The sequence below is a fragment of the Filicampus tigris genome, chromosome 20 (genome assembly GCF_054856515.1).
Source record: "Filicampus tigris isolate MCC_2025a chromosome 20, RoL_Ftig_1.0, whole genome shotgun sequence".
Taxonomy (NCBI): Eukaryota; Metazoa; Chordata; class Actinopteri; order Syngnathiformes; family Syngnathidae; genus Filicampus; species Filicampus tigris.
The window spans coordinates 10,887,976-10,905,749 of NC_141236.1; the positions used below are offsets into that span (position 1 = coordinate 10,887,976).

General features: G+C 42.7%; 1 protein-coding gene and 1 long non-coding RNA gene across 2 annotated transcripts in view; one reads left to right on the plus strand and one right to left on the minus strand.

Moving 5' to 3' along the window:
* LOC147128296 (uncharacterized) overlaps positions 1-17,774 on the minus strand; it is a 122,499-nt gene that overhangs the window by 81,788 nt on the left and 22,937 nt on the right. The window contains exon 4 of the mRNA XM_086019112.1: positions 410-545. Coding sequence (XP_085875238.1) covers positions 410-515 — 106 coding nt within the window. The 5' untranslated portion in view covers positions 516-545. The remainder of the gene's footprint in view (positions 1-409; positions 546-17,774) is intronic.
* On the plus strand, positions 4,362-9,442 carry LOC147128297 (uncharacterized). Its single transcript, XR_015083990.1, has 3 exons — positions 4,362-4,758; positions 6,724-6,764; positions 8,771-9,442. It is a non-coding gene; the product is annotated as an uncharacterized LOC147128297 (long non-coding RNA).

The window sequence follows — 17,774 nt, forward strand, 5'->3', positions numbered from 1 at the left end:
TCTAATTTCAATAGTGAGGGCACTCCGGCCTGAATAGAGAATCCTCTAGAACCAACCTGCTGACTTCTTTTTAAACTCTCAGAGTCACCAACAGGCGAGAATGATGTATGCCTAAGGCTCACATTGGTAAGTAAATCATTTCTTGATAATCTCGCATGGCACAGTGGTTGGGCATCACTGATTTACAGTACAAGATAGTCTTTCTTCTGTCTGAGGTGTGTTACGAGTGGATTTGTCCCAATATTAGGGTCCATAATGGGTCACCGTGTTCATTATTTCCGACCAAAACTGGCGAAGTGGGGCAAGCCGATGTCAGGAATCCGTGAATAGTGATATGGAAGGGAAAGTAGCCAAACAAAGAAACATCCAGTCTGACAAACAAGGAAGCGTACAACAAAATATGTCCTACCTGATGTCCTCGGGTTCCCCAGATGATAACAAGTATTTTCCAAAGCAAGACTTTTCCTGACGAGCAACGCTCCCGCCTCCGGTCGCCATCGGAAACATCGGCGCATGTTTAGATTTCTGCCTCGGCAGACTGAGATCTGTGGAGGAAGACAATCTCAATGTGTTTGGTGCTCCGCGTTGAGAACATCAGAACCAAGCACAGCATGACAAAAACTGTTACATGCCTGATTTTTCATCTCTTATGTATGTAACAGATAAACAATCTTTAGAGGCTTGAAAATCCTTGTGTGAGTTGGAATTGTACAACATAAGAAGTTCATGTAGTTGGTGTGAGTAAGTTTTCATCTTACAGCTTTCTCTGTTGGCCCAAGCTCCAACTCGCTACCATTTTTCTTGGAAATGGATGATGTCGTTTTTTGCGAAATCCTGCTACTGACTGAATGGAAGACTGAATGCCTTTATATTTATTATTTATTATATTTATTTATTATTCCCCCTCCTGTTGTTAAAGTCATCTTGCATTGGGGCCGGGTGGAGCCAGGTGGGGCAGTGATTCAGGTTCTCATTGCTGCCATCTCCAGGACAGGAGTGCAACTCGTCGGTGCGATTATTCAATCACAACAATCAGACAGATTTCGGATTGTGAGGTTTGTGGCCACAGGGTCTATCTGAGACAGCTGTCTGAATTAGCATAACAAATGAAGTAGAGTGAGGGAGGCCATATTGACAGTCCTTTTGGACAAATTCTCCTTCGATTATGTTTGACTCTTTTTTTTTTTTTTTTTTTATTACCCTACTTTCGTCACATGGTGAGAACATGTGTCAGTTTGCCACCTTGAGAACAACCTCAGCATCATCTCATCCCGTCTAGTCGTAGCCACGACGGAATTACTCCCTTAGAATAAAAGGGGGGAAAAAGACGGAACTCATTGCCTTTCTGTTTCTATCACTATTATCCCCCCCCCCCACCCCCCCACGAGCGCCATACAAAGCTCATTGGGTGGAAAGACAGGGAAATGGGAAGGCTCTAAGAATCGGGGGGGGGGGGGAAATTATGCATATGAAAATGTCCTGAAAGAGGGCTGTGATTTATGTATGCATTAGATGCAGATTCCATTACGGGCCAGTGGCTCAAGTGAGATCTTCCCGGGAACGCAGAGGCCGACCTGATCAAACTCCGCCTTCATTACCGGCCATACGGGCGGGCATTGGCGGGCGAAGGGGGGGTGGGGGTGGGGTGGGGGGAGTTTGAAGCGCTGGGGGTAGGGAGGAGGGCGTATTTACAACCGACACACAGACACATACATAGGTGGACATACACACATACACACACGACGCACCCATGGGGGCTAGCGAGGAAAATTGCAATCTGCCCTCCAAGGCGCTCACCTGAGAGGCGAATGAGGGGATAGTTGGGGGGGGAGGATGTTGGGGGTTGTCCATTCCACTGTAGATGCTGATGGTCAACACTTGTCAACCATTTTACTTCACATTTCAAAAATGTCTTATGACCTTTGCTGAGGCCTGACAATCCAAAAACGGTCCTAAAGTATGAAAAGTCATGCCCACTCCAGTCCTGTAGGTGGCAGTAAGGTGCGTACAAAAAAGTGAGTGTGAGGTTGATGGAAGTCGGATTCTTACATAGCGTATCTTTCTCACATATGTGCCTGACTGTTTAGAATGTTGAGTTTGTGGTAGGTGAGGAAGTTCCAGCAGCTATTTTCTCATAATAGCAAATGGTGAGTCTCAGGAAAAGTCCAAGTTCCAGGAGTGCCACACTTAGTTGTTTTCATAGTTCTCAGTGAATCATGCATCTGTGGTGTTTCCACGTACATTCCCATCCCACGCTCCATGGTTGTAGCAGAAGAATACGGGCGGATGAAAAGTGTGCAAGCTTAAAAAAGATTTGCACGCAAATGGAAGAATATGGCCCTAACTACCTAGATCAAAACCTAACTGCTGAGATGATGAACTTGATGGAAAAAGTCCCAATGGTAGCCAAGTAGTGTGTTGACGGGACATTAGCAAAGTGCATTCCCGAGGCGACGTATGCAAGCGCACGGTGGCGGGAGGGCTGGATGCTGCTGCGGTGGAGGAGGAGGAGGATTGTTTGACTTGATAATCACGTGGCGGCCGGCGATAAGGAAAAAGTGTTTTGCGCAAAGAAAACACAGGCGGCGGCAGCGGCGGCAGCGGCGGCGGCACCTTGCCGCGCGACCCCGCCGCCGCAGCCCCCCGTGATTGGGGTCAGCCGGGAGATTCCTCTCTGGCCAGCTAATGTGATTGCATCGCAGCAATCCCCCTAAACGCCATCACGTCTGATCTGCATAGTAATTGGCTGCGCTCTCCTTGGATGTGACCTTGGGGATGGGGGCGCCGTCACTCCTGCTGCTCCCCTCCCGTACCACCAATCATACATATATATTTATACACACACACACACACAAGTACACATATATATGCATGCATGCAGAGTGTCCGTGTGGAGGCGGGCTCGGACCCACAAGGTGAGACGCCCGTGTCCTACATGGATGGTTGGGTCCTGAGTGGATGTGACAAGATGGTAAGAAATGTAGCCGGCAAGAAAGACGCGGGAAACATTTTCAAAGTGTGTCGGATAGCAGGGTCCCGTATCGGGTCAGCTACCGTGGCAACAAAGACGCAGGTAACCTCAGGCGAGCACAAAGCGGCACTGCTACTTACAACCTTGATTCGTTCCGAGACAAAGATCGTGACTGATTTAACGAACTGTCATCGGTGCCAGCCGGTGACGATTCACCACCAGACAGCTAACAAGACGGTCAGAGCTTGACCAATCATCTTCATGAAGCACACGCCTCATTGGCGCCCCCTACTGGCCGAAAGGTACAACGAGTTCTCCGCCTCGTACACATCCCCACCGCGCCAACGAAGCCCTTCATGGCTCGGCTTTAATTACATGATTTTTTTTTCAACAGCTGTATGGTTGCCACGGCAACGGCCGTCAGTCATTTCTCACAGAAAACAAAAGCAGCGAGGCGCAGCCCCGGCATCCAAAAGCCAAAGAACGAGAACGCCGTGTAAAATAACGTTTGCATCTGTCTCGCTGCACCACTTCCACTTCCTGGGCAGCCAACGTTGACGGCGCAGCTGCTCGCTGGCGTTAGAAGATGAAAAAAGGCAAAGAAGAAGAAATAAACCAAGTCAGAAGAATTCAAGAATGCATGCCCGGGTTGTGTGCTAGGGCAGGTCACTATGCCCAGAAAAAAAACATTTTTTTCCCCATAAAATCCCGATTTGATTATATACATTTTTGGACGGCACAATAATAATTTTTATATAAGAGATTTTTTTCAGCAAATAACAGTGAACAGGTTCCCCCCCAAATAGTCTGTGAATGTGTCCATTTGTGGATGCCAAGCTGTGAATATGCAGGGGATCAACGTAAATACCGGCTGGATTTCGTTTGAATGTACCTAACAAAATATTCAATCGCTACAGCTACTGCATATTTTTTTTTAGAATTGCTTATCCAACCAATCAGGGATCACATAAAAATCTATTCTGAATTAGAAGACAAAAATGGTGCAAGTATTGTTTTTGTGCACTTGGGGTCACCATCCTCTCGTTCTACACACTGTAGAACTTTTGACTTTGAACGTGCGTGGCTTTACAAGGCGGGGCCAGGCCTGGTGAGTGACATTGGAGTCAGCCAATAAAGCACATAAAGTCACTGGCTATCAGTTGCAACCTTAGCATCTAATTATGGAAGTCGATAATTTGTGTTTAGTTTGTTACCGTTTGTTCACGAAAGCGATTGAAAGTCCACTGCCTCTGCTTTGATTCAACTTGTTTTTTTTGTTTTTTCTCAAAAGTCAAGTCAATCAAATTACTCGAGTCATTCGAACAATCGCCGCAGCCATGCTTGTATTAATCCATAGAATCGATAAAACTAAATCAATTGATCGCCCGACCCCACAGGGCGGCCATCTTAGGAGAAGACGACGACGACCATTCTGTGAATGCTCGCAGGTTGTGTGCTGTAAGAGACGGAAAAGTACAGTTAAGTTTTGGGTTAAGTCGTTGTTCAAACACGGCCGCCAGCGCCGCTCGTTTTCTCCTCGCTTCTCACTTTCCTCGCATCAGCGCTATTTGCGGAAGATCTTAACGAAAGACAAAGAAGCCAATGTATATTTTATGAACGTGCGCCGCTGGTTTATCGGGCTTTCTCTTTTTTTTTTTTTATTTTTTTTTTATTATTATTATTTGGCGCGTACGCCTTGTGTACACAGCGACGGGGCGGCCCTTAAAGAGCGCATCGCCTTTCTTCTCCCCCTCAAGCCCCCCACCCCACCCGATGTCAGCGACAAGGTAAGTTGTGGCGTTTTCATATGCATTTCAAACAGACCAAACTTCACAACCCGGCACGAAGGCTAATTTGCAATGGAGATTTGTCTTCCTCCCCTTCGTCTTTATTATTATTTTTTATTATCGTCGCGGTGGTGCAAACGTGTCAAGCGAGTGACGAGTTTGTTTTGCTGTAATGATTTGCGCAAACTTGAGGTCTGTTGTGTTTTGTTCCTGAGACAGTTTTGACCTAGTTGGAGTGTCGGAGCGTCCCCTCTCTCGCGTTGCCTCGCTCATGCATTGTTAAAGAGGCGGGACCGCCCAACACACACATAGCGACGGAGAGTCAGGGACAGAGAGACGGAAAGAGAGAGAATTAGGCTGACAGCTAATAGGCGCCACACCGGAACCTCAGAGGTCCAACGTGATCTGCTCCCGGACCTCCAATTTGTTAACAACTTTTCCCGCAGGAGATCATCTGTGCCGGCGTTTTCACTGCCAAACTGTTGACATGTGTGTTAAATGAAGTTAGGTGTATATGAAACAGCTCATCTTAACTTGGATGAAACCCGCCCCCCCCCCCCCCGAAAAAAAAATGTTTTCCACAGGAAATGGAAATAACTGTTGTCATACAACTATTAGGCAGCGTCAGTAGCAAAAAGTGACAAATAGTTCAATCTTAACTTTGATAACCTTTATAAAAAAAAAAGGGAAATAATAACTCATTAACGTTGTCATATTTTTAACTGTCAAAAATGTAGGGTACAATTGTTGTATCATTTTTAACAGTGCAAGATATTTTTTGAAATCAAAAGTTTAAAGGTGGAGTCTTTCCGTTCTGTAGCACTTCACCCAAGTGGTGAACACGTACGTGCGGTTTGCATGTTTTTCCCGTGCTTGTGTGGGTTTTTTCTGAGTGTGGCGCGTTGCTTAGGTTGTATCTGTGAACGGATTAGTTTGCCATCAAAAGCCCTGTCAGAGTCTTGATTTTGCTGTTTTAGCAGCTGAAGTGTCCCAAAAGCTAAAATATCAGCATCTGCTTGACCTGTTGCTTTTCACCCCCCAAAAACTAATTTTCTCCGCTTTTTGGTGAGAAACGTCTGTTTTTGGTGAACCCAACCTACCCATGTTGTGCTGTTTGTTAGAGAACTGAAAAAGCTAGGAAAAAAACGTATGGATATTTTGGGCGTCTCTAAAGATTGGTGAAAAAGGGCACGAAAAGCACCAGCAATATGGGGAACCGCTTTGAAAAGGGCTGGCAGTGAATGAGTTAATGGCACCTGTAGAAGAAAAAAGAGGGGGGGAAAAAAAACTAGCACCGGCCTTCGAAACTTTTTCACCCTTTTTTGGGGTGGTGGTGTGTGTGGGGGGGCATAAAGTTTACAAAGCATCAATGTGGTGACAAAAGTCAACAAACGAGCAGCCCCCCCACCACCCATCCCCCCCTCTCCTCCTCGCTTGCCTCTCACCATGACACCCAACAGGAAGACGAGGCTCCTCCGGAGAGCACGGTGCGCCTCGTTGTCTCCAGGTGACAGATATGTCACCGCAGCTAAAACCCTGTGGCACAATTATACTTCTGTCGGTCTGAGGGGAGAAGGAGGGCGGAGGCGGCGGGTGAGCGGTGGGTAGTTTGGGAACAGAGTGAGTGAGAAGTGTGTGTGCATGCGTGTGTGTGTGTGTGTGCGCCGCTTTACTCCTGGCTTATTCAAAGAGACAGCCCAAGGGATGCCTCTCGCTCTTCTAACAAAGCACTTCTTTTTTTTTTTTTTTTTTCCTTGAGTATTGCTGGGTGCGCTCCAGTCAAATCCTCTGGGCCTCAGTCAGTCACCACACCCACCCAATCATCACCGCCATCAGCTCAGCCATTTGAGAAACTTTTTCCAAATCCATGCGTTTGTGCCGCCAGGTTTAAGGTCACGAGTGGCTGGGTGCAAAAACATTTGCATTTTTGACGCATTATTTCTTTTTTTGTCTTCGCATGTCAAGTAAGAGTTATCTGAAGACAAAAACGGACACCTGCGTCACAGGTGAGCAACGATCGGGGGAGTCGGCAGATGATTGATTGCATAATTCAATTCCAAAAGTCAAAGTCATATCACATGGATTTTTTCAACTGTAAAAAGAAAAAAAAAAAAAAACGCCAGCATGGTGGAATAGTGGTTAGCACGACACAGAGACAATCAAGGATAAAAAAATGCTTTTTTTTTCTTCTTTAAAACAGGCACAAAACGGGCGCATGTTCATTTCCCTGCCGGCGCAAGGCTAGTTTGCCGTCTGATGAATTTCCGCAAAATTTGGGGGGGATTGGGGGGGGATTTACGCCGCTATATTAAGTCATTATGAAAAATAGTGAGAAAGTATGGAAAATAGCGAAGTAAACCCACAATAGATGTAAATGTGGTTAAAAATGAAAACTCTGCTGGAGACTAAAGCGGAAAAAAACGAACTGTGAAATAGCAACGACATAATTTTCAGTACATGTTCGTTTCGAGTTATTATCTTCACACATGTAAAACATATTTTGAAAAAAAAAAACATCTCTGAAGTGGTCTTGTGTTGTAGGTGACTTTCGTGGTGTAGTTTTCAGATTTCAGGGGGTCGGCTTTCGAAATTATGTGGTCGCGTGACGGCAATTAAACTGCTAACTTTTGTGGGACTTTCAGACGCTGTCAATTTTGCCTTCACAAATTTCAGGGCAAAATCTGGCAACTTTAGAGCCATTTTCAACTAGAAGGGCTATGGCATTTCATTATAACACGAAAGTTTTGAGGGCAACATTAGAGGTGCTGACTGGTTGTAAACTTGAAAAGGGGGGAAAAAGTTTGGATTGGGACACTGGAAGGACGACATTCTTTTTGTGTCTCCCCCCAAGTGTCATTAAAGGCAACGACGCAGGTATCGGCGACAAGGCGTACATCCAAGACAATATGTCTGCCTGAGAGGCTCGCCTGACTTCAATTTAAAAGGAGAGAAAAAAAAAAAAAAAGTGTCATTTTTACATAAATGATGAGACGAGTCGTCCCTCCTTTCGCTCGCCCTCGTACTTCACAGCCAAATCAGCGATTCTGTTGGCAGTGAAGTCGATTGAATTTGACAAATCCAAGAAAGACTTTCTGGAGGAGAGGCTTTTTTTTTTCTCTCCTTATTTTATTTTATTTTATTTATTTTTTATATATTTTGGGGTGACCTAATTGTACGCTCCCCATGGCTGCTCCTTGTGCGGTCTCTCTCGCTCTCTCTTTTTCTCGCACTCTCTCCAAACGGCTTCATTTCCACATTCAAATTATTCATCATCGCCCGGATTTATTCCTTCCTTTCTTCACTTTTCATACCTTTGGTGTTCTCTGCGGGGATTTGAGAAGTGGAAGAAGGAGGGAGGAGGAGGAGGGTGATGCATCAAAAAAAGTGCTTCTTTGTTTTTTTTTCCCTCCTGTTTTTTTTTTCTTTGCGAGCTATTGTTGAAACACCTTAAGTCTCTGGTGTGTGGCAGGAAGCGAAGTGATAGACAGGGCTGCCCTATTTACAGCCAGATTAAAAGGAATCCGACAGCAAGACGCGGCTAAATGATGATTGTCTATGACATTTAACAATTGATTAAAGAAAGATAAGTTTTAATAGGTGCTGCGAGCTGGCGGCGTGGGCGGCGGCTTTTTAGGGGAGAGGAGGGAGGGAGGGAGTGAGGAGGGCTGCTTCTTGTCGTCTCATGTCGTTTCAAACATGCCACGGCCGTACAATGAGGGAATAAAGTCATTTAGCACCCCCCCCCCAAAAAAAAACATGCGATTGAATTCAATTGTTAAGACAAAATAGTGACTTTTTTTTACATATCCAATTAGTTGGAAAAACGAGTCCTTGGAAAGTTTCATTTTGGCAGAGTTAAAAGGTGTGGAACAGATACAGGAGGACATTTGAGCACATCTGAGCTTTTGAGCAGAAAGCATCAATCTGGATGAATTTGAATTATTAAATCTGTTTTTGTTTTTCAAACTAATAGCACATCTCTTTTTTTTTTTGTTCCAAACCATTCAAAAAGCAGGACATGGCGGTCAGTTGTGCTCGCCGTGTGGGAATCCAAAGTTGGCAGCCGAGGAGAAGACGAGCAAACATGACGACGACGACGACGAAGAAGAAGAGAGGGAACGCCAGTTGAGTACATATTAGTCTGCTGAAGTCTGTTAAACTTTAAAACTTAAAAAAAAAAAAAAAAAAGTGTTGAGTAGGTAACCATTAGAAGAGCAGGAATGAATAAAGGCTTTCATAACCATAATTTTCATTTGTGTTTCTCAAACGTTTTATTTATATATATATATATATATATATATATATATATGAACACAGGTTTGACATACCTGACATCTGCTAATTATATGTTTTTATTTATTGCTGTATTCTCATAATTTTTTTTCTAATTAAAACACTTTTCAGGATCATTTAAGAATCCAATTTCAAGCTTTCCCAGCACCTTACACTCCTGTGATCAATTACGTATTTTTCAAAAATGTCAGAAACACTGTGCGCATTATAAATAATACATATTTGAATGTGTTATTTCCCCTATCGCTCACATATTTTATGCGATAGAAGAGGCAGATGAAATGAAAGGAAATGAAAAGAGTCTGGAAGAAGATGTGGCTTTGCTGACTGACTTGATCAATATTCCACATACTGTACGTGTCATTCCTAACATTGTTCTCGCACACTAACCTGAAATGCAGGATTGAAAAATCTCAAATAAATGTCATTTTGATTCACAATTTTTGAATGACTATTTGAAAAGACAACGCAGTCATAAGTGGTTCAAAGAAAAACAGATCAACATTTCCGTTTTTGCCATCGTTTTTAACTCCGTTACGTTCCTCGTCTACGTTTGTCAGAAACTTTTTTTTATTGTTTCGTCCAGACAAAGTAGCGACAAATGAGATTTTGGGGTTTCTTTTATGCACCGGATGGACACTTCTTGCTGCCAATGGAGATAGTGGTTCCAAATAACACGTAGGAAAACACGTTTTTTTTCCCAGAAGTGGACTTTCCTTTTAATCAGAAAATGCTGGGCATTTCTTCAATGGCAGACTAAGATGTTAAAAAAAATGAGTTTGCTCATTGGAAGGCTTTTTAAAAAATATTTATAGTGATTATTTAATGGAAACTATAAGTACTTTTTAAACCCCAAACAATATCAAATGAACAAACGTCAACATCAACAGATCAGTGAAAATAGCAAATAAATTCAAATTTGCTTGTTTTGCAACATTTTTAAGACAAGAAAATCATTTAAGTGCCTCTGTAAATTACGCTTTTTTTTGTTTATTGTTTTTTTACTTTTTCAGACTGCTGAAGAAAGACATTAACTAAATTGAAAAAAAAAATCAAAGTAAAATGAAGTATAATGAAAACAATATTGGCAAGATACTACTACCCACAATTTTAGCCCTTTTTCAAGCTATCACCTAAAATGCAACAAGAACTGAATCGAGAAAAAGGAAATGAAATTTGCTCATTCAGTCTCATTTTTAATTTGATTATTTCTTAAGTGGCTTGTTGAGTTGCACACTGAAAAAACAAAATAGTTTGCACTTCTTACGAAAAATGTAACCCAACAAAGGAAAGCACTAATTGAAGAGACGCCAAATGAGCTAATTTTTTGCAAAGTTTAAAAGTCTATTATCTTTCCATCCATCCGACATGAAACTAAATGTCTGCAAACATAACGTTGAATTCAAGCTGGCGAATTTCCTGTCTAGCAGCGACATCTGGCATACGTACACGGACGAGACGACAACTTTTCAAACTTTACCCACCCCGCCCCTGCTAAAAAAAAAAAAAACGAAAGAAAAGTGCGCGTAAATGCTGCGGAAACAAACAAAAGTTTTCAGGGGGGTGCAAAGAGTTTAATGAGTTGCATCGTATTGTGCCGTAAATAGTGCCTCTCGCCGGGGCTGCGCGTTGGCCTGCGGACGCTCGCTGGCGCGTCTGTGAAGTGTGGCGGTGCCCTGTGGGGACGCGCGCACACACACACGCACACACACACGGAGGCACACCATCCCCGCCAGCATCCCCCTCACAACAGCTGCCATGCTGCGGGAGGCAGGCGCACCCCTCGCTGATCAAATCTTGTCCGTCACATTTCCCCTAATTAACGGGCATCTGCTTCCCCCGCGTTTCCCAACACGGCGGCGACGCGCTCTGCCCGTGTACTTGCAATCATCCGACTGGTGCGACCTTTCACCCCCGTGCCGGCGCAACCCCCGCTTCCTCCGCCGCCATTCCCGAACCAGCTGCGAACAGACGCGCGTGTTTTACTCGCCGTTATTAGCTAGAAAAGAAAGGAAAAAGAAAAACGTAACAGTAACGCAGTCGCTATTGTCAATGGTTTTTCACGAGATCATGCTAATAAGAAATAGGCAAGCATCTGGACATGTGGTACGCCGAGTCGTACAAGTTTGTATTTGACGGACATTTTTGGCAGCTGATGAAGATATCTGCTCAAAACAGTGAAATCAAATGAAACATTCTGATTGGTGGTTTCGCTTCAACAGCACGTTTGATGTTCAAAAGTCAAAATGTGACGTCTTTACACTTGCGTGGAAATAGAACGATAATACACATTTTTATTGGTCGTTTAGCTGGAAATGTTGAGAGTAGCAAAAAAAAGAAATTCTTTATCTGTTGGTCTAGCTTGGACAGTGACTTTAAAAGTCAAACGCAAGTCTTCAAATGGAGAGAAGATATAACAGTAGTGAGCATTTCTACATCATCAGCCATAAAAGCAAAAAAAAAAAAACACTTATTTTTACAGTGTTATTAGTTGTCAAACTAGCCTTAAAGTGGGCTTTTCATGTTTTCATGGGATATTACAACAAGCAATAACCAAGCATATGCATACAAAGTGCACGCTACAGTACAAGTTTGTATTTGATGGACATTTTTGGCAATCAGTGGAGTATGTTACATTGAACATACTGTTCAATGTTTAAAAAAAAAAAAAAAAGGCAACCGCTTTGTGTTAAAGTGGACTTACTGTACGTGAAAATACCACACTTCTATCGGCCGCTGAGCCTGAAGTGTTGACAGTCGAGAAAACAACAGATGTCTTATGTTAACATAGCAAACTGCAGTGCTCCTAAAGTGGACTTTTTTTTTTTTTTTTTTTTTTTTTTTAAAAATCAGATAGCAACAACACGCAATGAGATAATAGAAAGCTAGATTTGATGTCAGCCGTACAAGCAAAAATAACACAGACGCTTTATCACTCCTCAAAGTAGCGTTAAAGTGGCTTTTGGGGTGTATTTCAGGTTCTGGCATGAAAAACTAGCAACATTTTCTGTAAAATCCTTTCAAAGTAACTATGTCAGGTTCACACCAAATCAGACATTTTCAAAAGAGACTTTGTTGGCATGATGAAGTGTACCATTAAAGTGAACGGAAATAATATTTTTCCTGGTTATTTAGTTAGGCAGTACTGACCGAGAAAATGGACATTTGCGTTATTAAAAAGGCACACTTAAACTGAAAGGTTTTGTATATTTTTACATTCTTTTCTCTCCCTCACACACACACTTTTATTGTTTAATTTGTCATTATTAAATATTTTTGGAGGAATGACATATTTTGAGTCTCCGGCGTCAAAGCATGTTTGACGGACATTTCTGGAGATACCTGTTAAAATCATGACCTAATAAAACATTTTATTGATAGCTTTATCTTCTTCCTGTGACATGACCAGATACCATTAGTCCAGTTACATGGTAAAAAAATAAAATTAAAAACAAAAAATTTGAATACTACTAATAATTGAGTGGATTGACATAATGAAAGTGTGCTAAAAGCCGGGATTAACACAAGTCACTCTCTTTGTTGAGTGCGGGTGCTCAGGAGTGAGGATAAGTGTTTGTGTGTGTGTGTGCGTGTGCGCATTCCGTCATTCACAACACAGACGCACCTGAGCAGGCACCAGCTGGCAACGTGGAGAGGTGCGCTCTAATTTAAAATGCATCTCATTAGAAGAAAGCCTTTGCCTGTCACATTGCAAGACGACAACGACGCCGGCTGGAATTAATGATGATTCTCCCAAGCAAAAAAAAAAAAAAAAAAAAAAATCTATTAAAATCTAAAAAAAAAAAAAAAAAAAAATCCAAAATATGCAGGATACAATGAAGATATTTCACTTTGATTTAAAACGTATATTTGCGATTTGTTTCAGTTGTTGTTTGACCTTGGGGGAGTGTCGAGTGCGTGCTTTCCAACGGAGTCGTCATTGAAGGCTTTAGTTTGTTTGTGTCCATTGTTTAAAAAAAAAAAAAAAAAAAAAAATCCATTTCCCATTTGCCGGCGAAAGCCAAGAGAAATATACTTAAGAGAAAAGAAGTGTTTATTCATTTGTGGCAATGGCGCGGCGCCGCTGCCAAAGAGAGGGGACGTGATGGAAGCTCAGATTCATTAAAACTTAATTAATATGCATCATTATGTAAATGAGGGTGCAGTTAATGAGTTTTTAAAAGAAGCATTCCTTAATTAGTTCACTTTTAATGGCATCATCATTTATCTTTTTCTTCTTTGAAGCAGAATGATGCACGGGACGCGGGCACTTTCTAAAATGCTAATCTACGTTTTATCATCTTGTTTTTTCGCCCCCCCCCCACACACACACACACTCCTCCCCCCGGCCCCTCCCCCTCCCGATTCCTCACGTGACGCCTCAAATCTTGTCACTAATGAGCGACGTTTACATGTTTTAATGTTGCGTTTTTTTCATGGCAAAAAAACTACTTTTTTTTTCGGGTGGGAAGGATTACAAACAACACGGACCGCTTATCCCATCACCTCGGGAAAAAAAAGAAAGTGATAATTAAAAACGTATCGCCCGGTCCAAGTTAAATCCAAACCCTTAGGCGACTCAACTGTAGATGTTTTTTTTTGTATTCCCCATCCTGTTTGGTAAAAGCTGGTTAAAAAAAAAAAAAAAACTCTTTCCTGGAGAACAACAAGTGACAATGTGTCAGGGAACTTGACGGAGACTTGTGACAGCGCCATACTTCAGGGGATAATTGGTCGCCGCCACTTGACGCCAAGAAAGTCGGCAAACTTCTTCGTTTAGCGAGCGCATAGCGATAAAAGTTCGGTCGCACCTCCGCCGACAACGAGGGTTTTCTCCGCTGTCAGCTTCCAGTTGCAAAAACAACACGTTAGCGCATAAATGTACACTAGCGAGCAGTGAATCATCTGAGTCCAATTAACTCAAGGAGGAAATTACTTTGTTGAATGTGTACATTAAATTGTTTTCAAATATTTAGCAAAACGGGCCATATTGCTAAAAAAAAAACAAAAAAAAACTGTTAACTTCGTCAATATATAAGAGTGTTTTTTTGTGTTTTTAACATAACGCGAATATCAAGTCATACAGTGGACACATGAGTTTCTTTGATCGGATGGCGCCAAACGCAAACACGTGGTTGACTTCTGACGGCCAATGGACTTACGTACTTGTTTAAAGTATGATGTTATAAAAGATACTTTTTTTTTTTTTTTTTTTAAATCAGTGGTTTAACTTCGACAGTGCGTTTGATGTTCCAGTTATGTTAAGAATAAGTCAAACTATGGTGTTTGAAATGGACTTACAAGCTTTTCATGGGCTCGCAACAATACGCATTGATATAATATTCTGAAGCTTCAGCTTTTCTTCTCGCACGCACACACACACGCACACACACACACACTGATGAACATCCGGATTGTTCCGCCTCAGAAGGAATCAGTTGCATCATTCCTCCCAGGGCATTAGCACTGGGCGCTACAAGCCTTTTGCATTAACAATAAATTCATCATGCATGAGGATGGATGGTAGCGCCCACCCCCTCCTCCTCCCACACCCCCTCGACCATAAAGTAGTTAGAAGAGAGGGAACCGCGAGGTCACCGCCACACCAAAAAAGTTCACGTTGGTTGTCGCCGCTTTGGATTCGAGCCATATTTGTTTTTTAAAACTGACAATATATACATATATATATATATATTTTTTTTTTGCACATTTCATTTCAGTGATTTGATTATTTCGCATACCACTAGAGGGGAGTCCGCTAATCACTAGTGGTACTCATACCACACTTTTGAGAATCACTGCAACTTTCCATGTGAATTCCAAATAAATATAGAAATGCATCAAATCAGAAAAGACAATCATATTTTTTTTTTTTTTTTTTTTTTTAAAGAATGCAACAAAGAGCAAAATGTTATTACAGGAATCTCCATAATCGAATGATAATGAAGAGCGGAACGGGTCATCTGCGGCCCGCAGGCCGTGCTTTGCCCACTGGTAGCAGGGAAGTTCGTTAAACTCATTTAAATAGTAGCCTCCATAAATATCACTTTTTATTTTTATTATCGTCGTGATTATTGCGGGCGCCGCTCTTGTTGTTGTTGTTGTTGCGGAGAGAAAAAGCCGCCTTTGTTTCGCTATTATTATCCCCAGCGCTGCGGCTGCTTCTTATAGATGAAATGCAGCAGATTCTCTCATTATTTAGATGTGCATTCCTGTGGAATCAATTCTCATAGACACATATAAATTATTGTTTAACGAGAAGCTGTATCCCATAAATTATTCAAAGCACCTGGGATTACAATATGAGATCAAATGATAGGAAAGAAAGAGCACTCTGCTGGAGGCGGCCCGCACACCAGCCAGCCCCGTCGTCGGTTTGATGTTGCACACAATCTGCTTATGCAGGAATAATTGGGAGGGGGTAAGGCACACCATGTGTTATGGGGGGGGGGGCACGTTCGGCGGGAGGTAATTGGGCCGCCGGACATGGTCAGCAATGTCAGCCCCCCGACTGGTACGACATGATTTTTGATTCCCCCGCACGGAAACAACAAGAAATAATCACTGCTTTATTTATTCCGAACAAGTTTGGGAGGTTCGCCGTGTTTACAACCACACACACACACACACACAAAGAGAAAGAGAGAGAGAGGGAGTGTGTGTGAGAAAACAGTCGTAATTTTTTTCACGGGCAGTCTCATAGTCTGGGCCAATCCAAAAAGCGCAGCGGCTCTCGAATACGCGAGCAGCAAAAAAAAAGAAAAAAAAAAAAGAAATTTACGGCGCGTTACGGCACCCTGAAGTGCCGTAAAAAAAAGGGACACTCGTGCAGATAAGCAGGAAGCCATTGTGTGGCGTGTGACTGATGGAGGGTGGTGAGGGGGCGAAGGTGGGGTGGCGGTGGGTGGTGGGGGTGTCTTCGATGGAGTCCTCGGCCATAAAGTAAATAATGTGCGTGTCACCCAAGCGCCGAGCAGATAGAAGGAGAAAAGATGACAATGATCTGCTCTCACGGCACACCCGGGGAGGGGACGGGAGGAGGGAGGAAAAGGGGAAGGGGGGGGTGTGTCGCAGTAGGCCCAGACATGGAAGGCATTGTGGGACGACAGGTTGTATCCATGTCAAAGTGGGCTGTGATCCAGGATCCATTCCAGCAGCCCACGCTGACGTGCCGGCCGCATAAGGCTGAAAAACGCCAGCAACAAGTTTCAGGATCTTGACGTTCTTGGCACATACAACCGCAGCGCCTTGACTTACAAGTTGAAATCGTTTTGTGACTGAGATCCGAACACGAGATTCTTATATATCCAATCAATTTTCCCCAGTGAAATTCATCTAAATGCATCTGAATCTTCAGCTTTTCAGCTTTCATTTTCACCAAGTCAGACAAGTTTAGGCACCTAACACTCGAACAAAGCCTTTATGTGTACGGGAATAAGGTTGTTCTCTGCTTTCTAGTCAGAAACTGGTGTTTTTTTTTAAATGAAACAAACCCATGTTCTACTGCCGTTTACGAAAGAATGGATTTTTTTTTCTAGTGAAAGAAGAGCGTGTAATCTTTCTTTTGCTAGGTGGCGATTTCATTTTCTATTTGAGTGTTGGGCTGGTTTTCCTGTTAAAAAAAACAAGTCAAAGTGCGTCAGCAAAACAAGCTGAGACATATCTGAAGCTCACTTGTAACTAAAATTTTGGCTCGCAACTCAAAGCATAAGAAAAACAATCAAGCTCATAACTAGAAAAAAACAAAACAAATTGCAGCAGCACTAGGAACTTTTCAAACTTGTGTTTGTTTTTGCCATGTGTCTAATTGTAGGTCCAATGTTATTCCTTGCGCCATCCATGGACATCATCCATCCATTCTCCATACCACCCATTAAGGGCACATAAATGTGAATGCATGGACTATAGCAACTAGTGCCGCTTTCATTTCTCAGGGCCAAAAGAGTGCAAAATTGTGGAAAGAGTCAGGCTTTTTGATATTATGATGAAATGTTGATCTATGAAAAAGGTTTGTCCTTGCATATAAAATTTGACGACTGCCGCCTCCACCAGCCTCTGACAAACCACCATGATGCGACCCATTGTCATTTACTGGGGCCAACTGTGACGTTGGCTTTAAAATAGCAACTTATGGAGGACCATTACAATTACTGTCTAATCTGTAGCGCTGGTCTAATTTTATTTAGGGTGTAACTTATCGGGACTAAAAGGAGTGTGAAGCTGTGGCGTGCTTCAGGATTTTTTTACATGACGATTAAATGTTGACCTAAATGCAAGGATTTTACTGCAACTGCCTCCACCTAATTTCGGGCCGCCACTGGCTCTAAAACCTGCGGCATCAGTCATGCGTGCATCTGCAGACATGACAGGCCCCGAGAGTTTGGCCTTGGCGGAGGTCTGAGCCGCTTCACTTGTTTTACATCGCCGGGACAATTTCCAGAACGTCCCGGTAAAATATTGCAAGACAGAGAGAGAGAGGGAGAGAGAGAGAGAGAGAGAGAAATGAAATGTGTCCACAAAAAAAGTTATAGAGATGTAAATTATTCTGTTGCTAGGATACCCACAACAGGATGACAACTTCTTTTTCGCTTCACTTCTAATACACAGGCATACACACAATCCCCCAAAAAATGTATGTGGTTTTTTTTTTTTTTTTTTAAGGCGGCAGGTCTGGATGTATAGCGCAGAAAGAGGAAATTTTCACCTGAAAATTGAACTTTTGG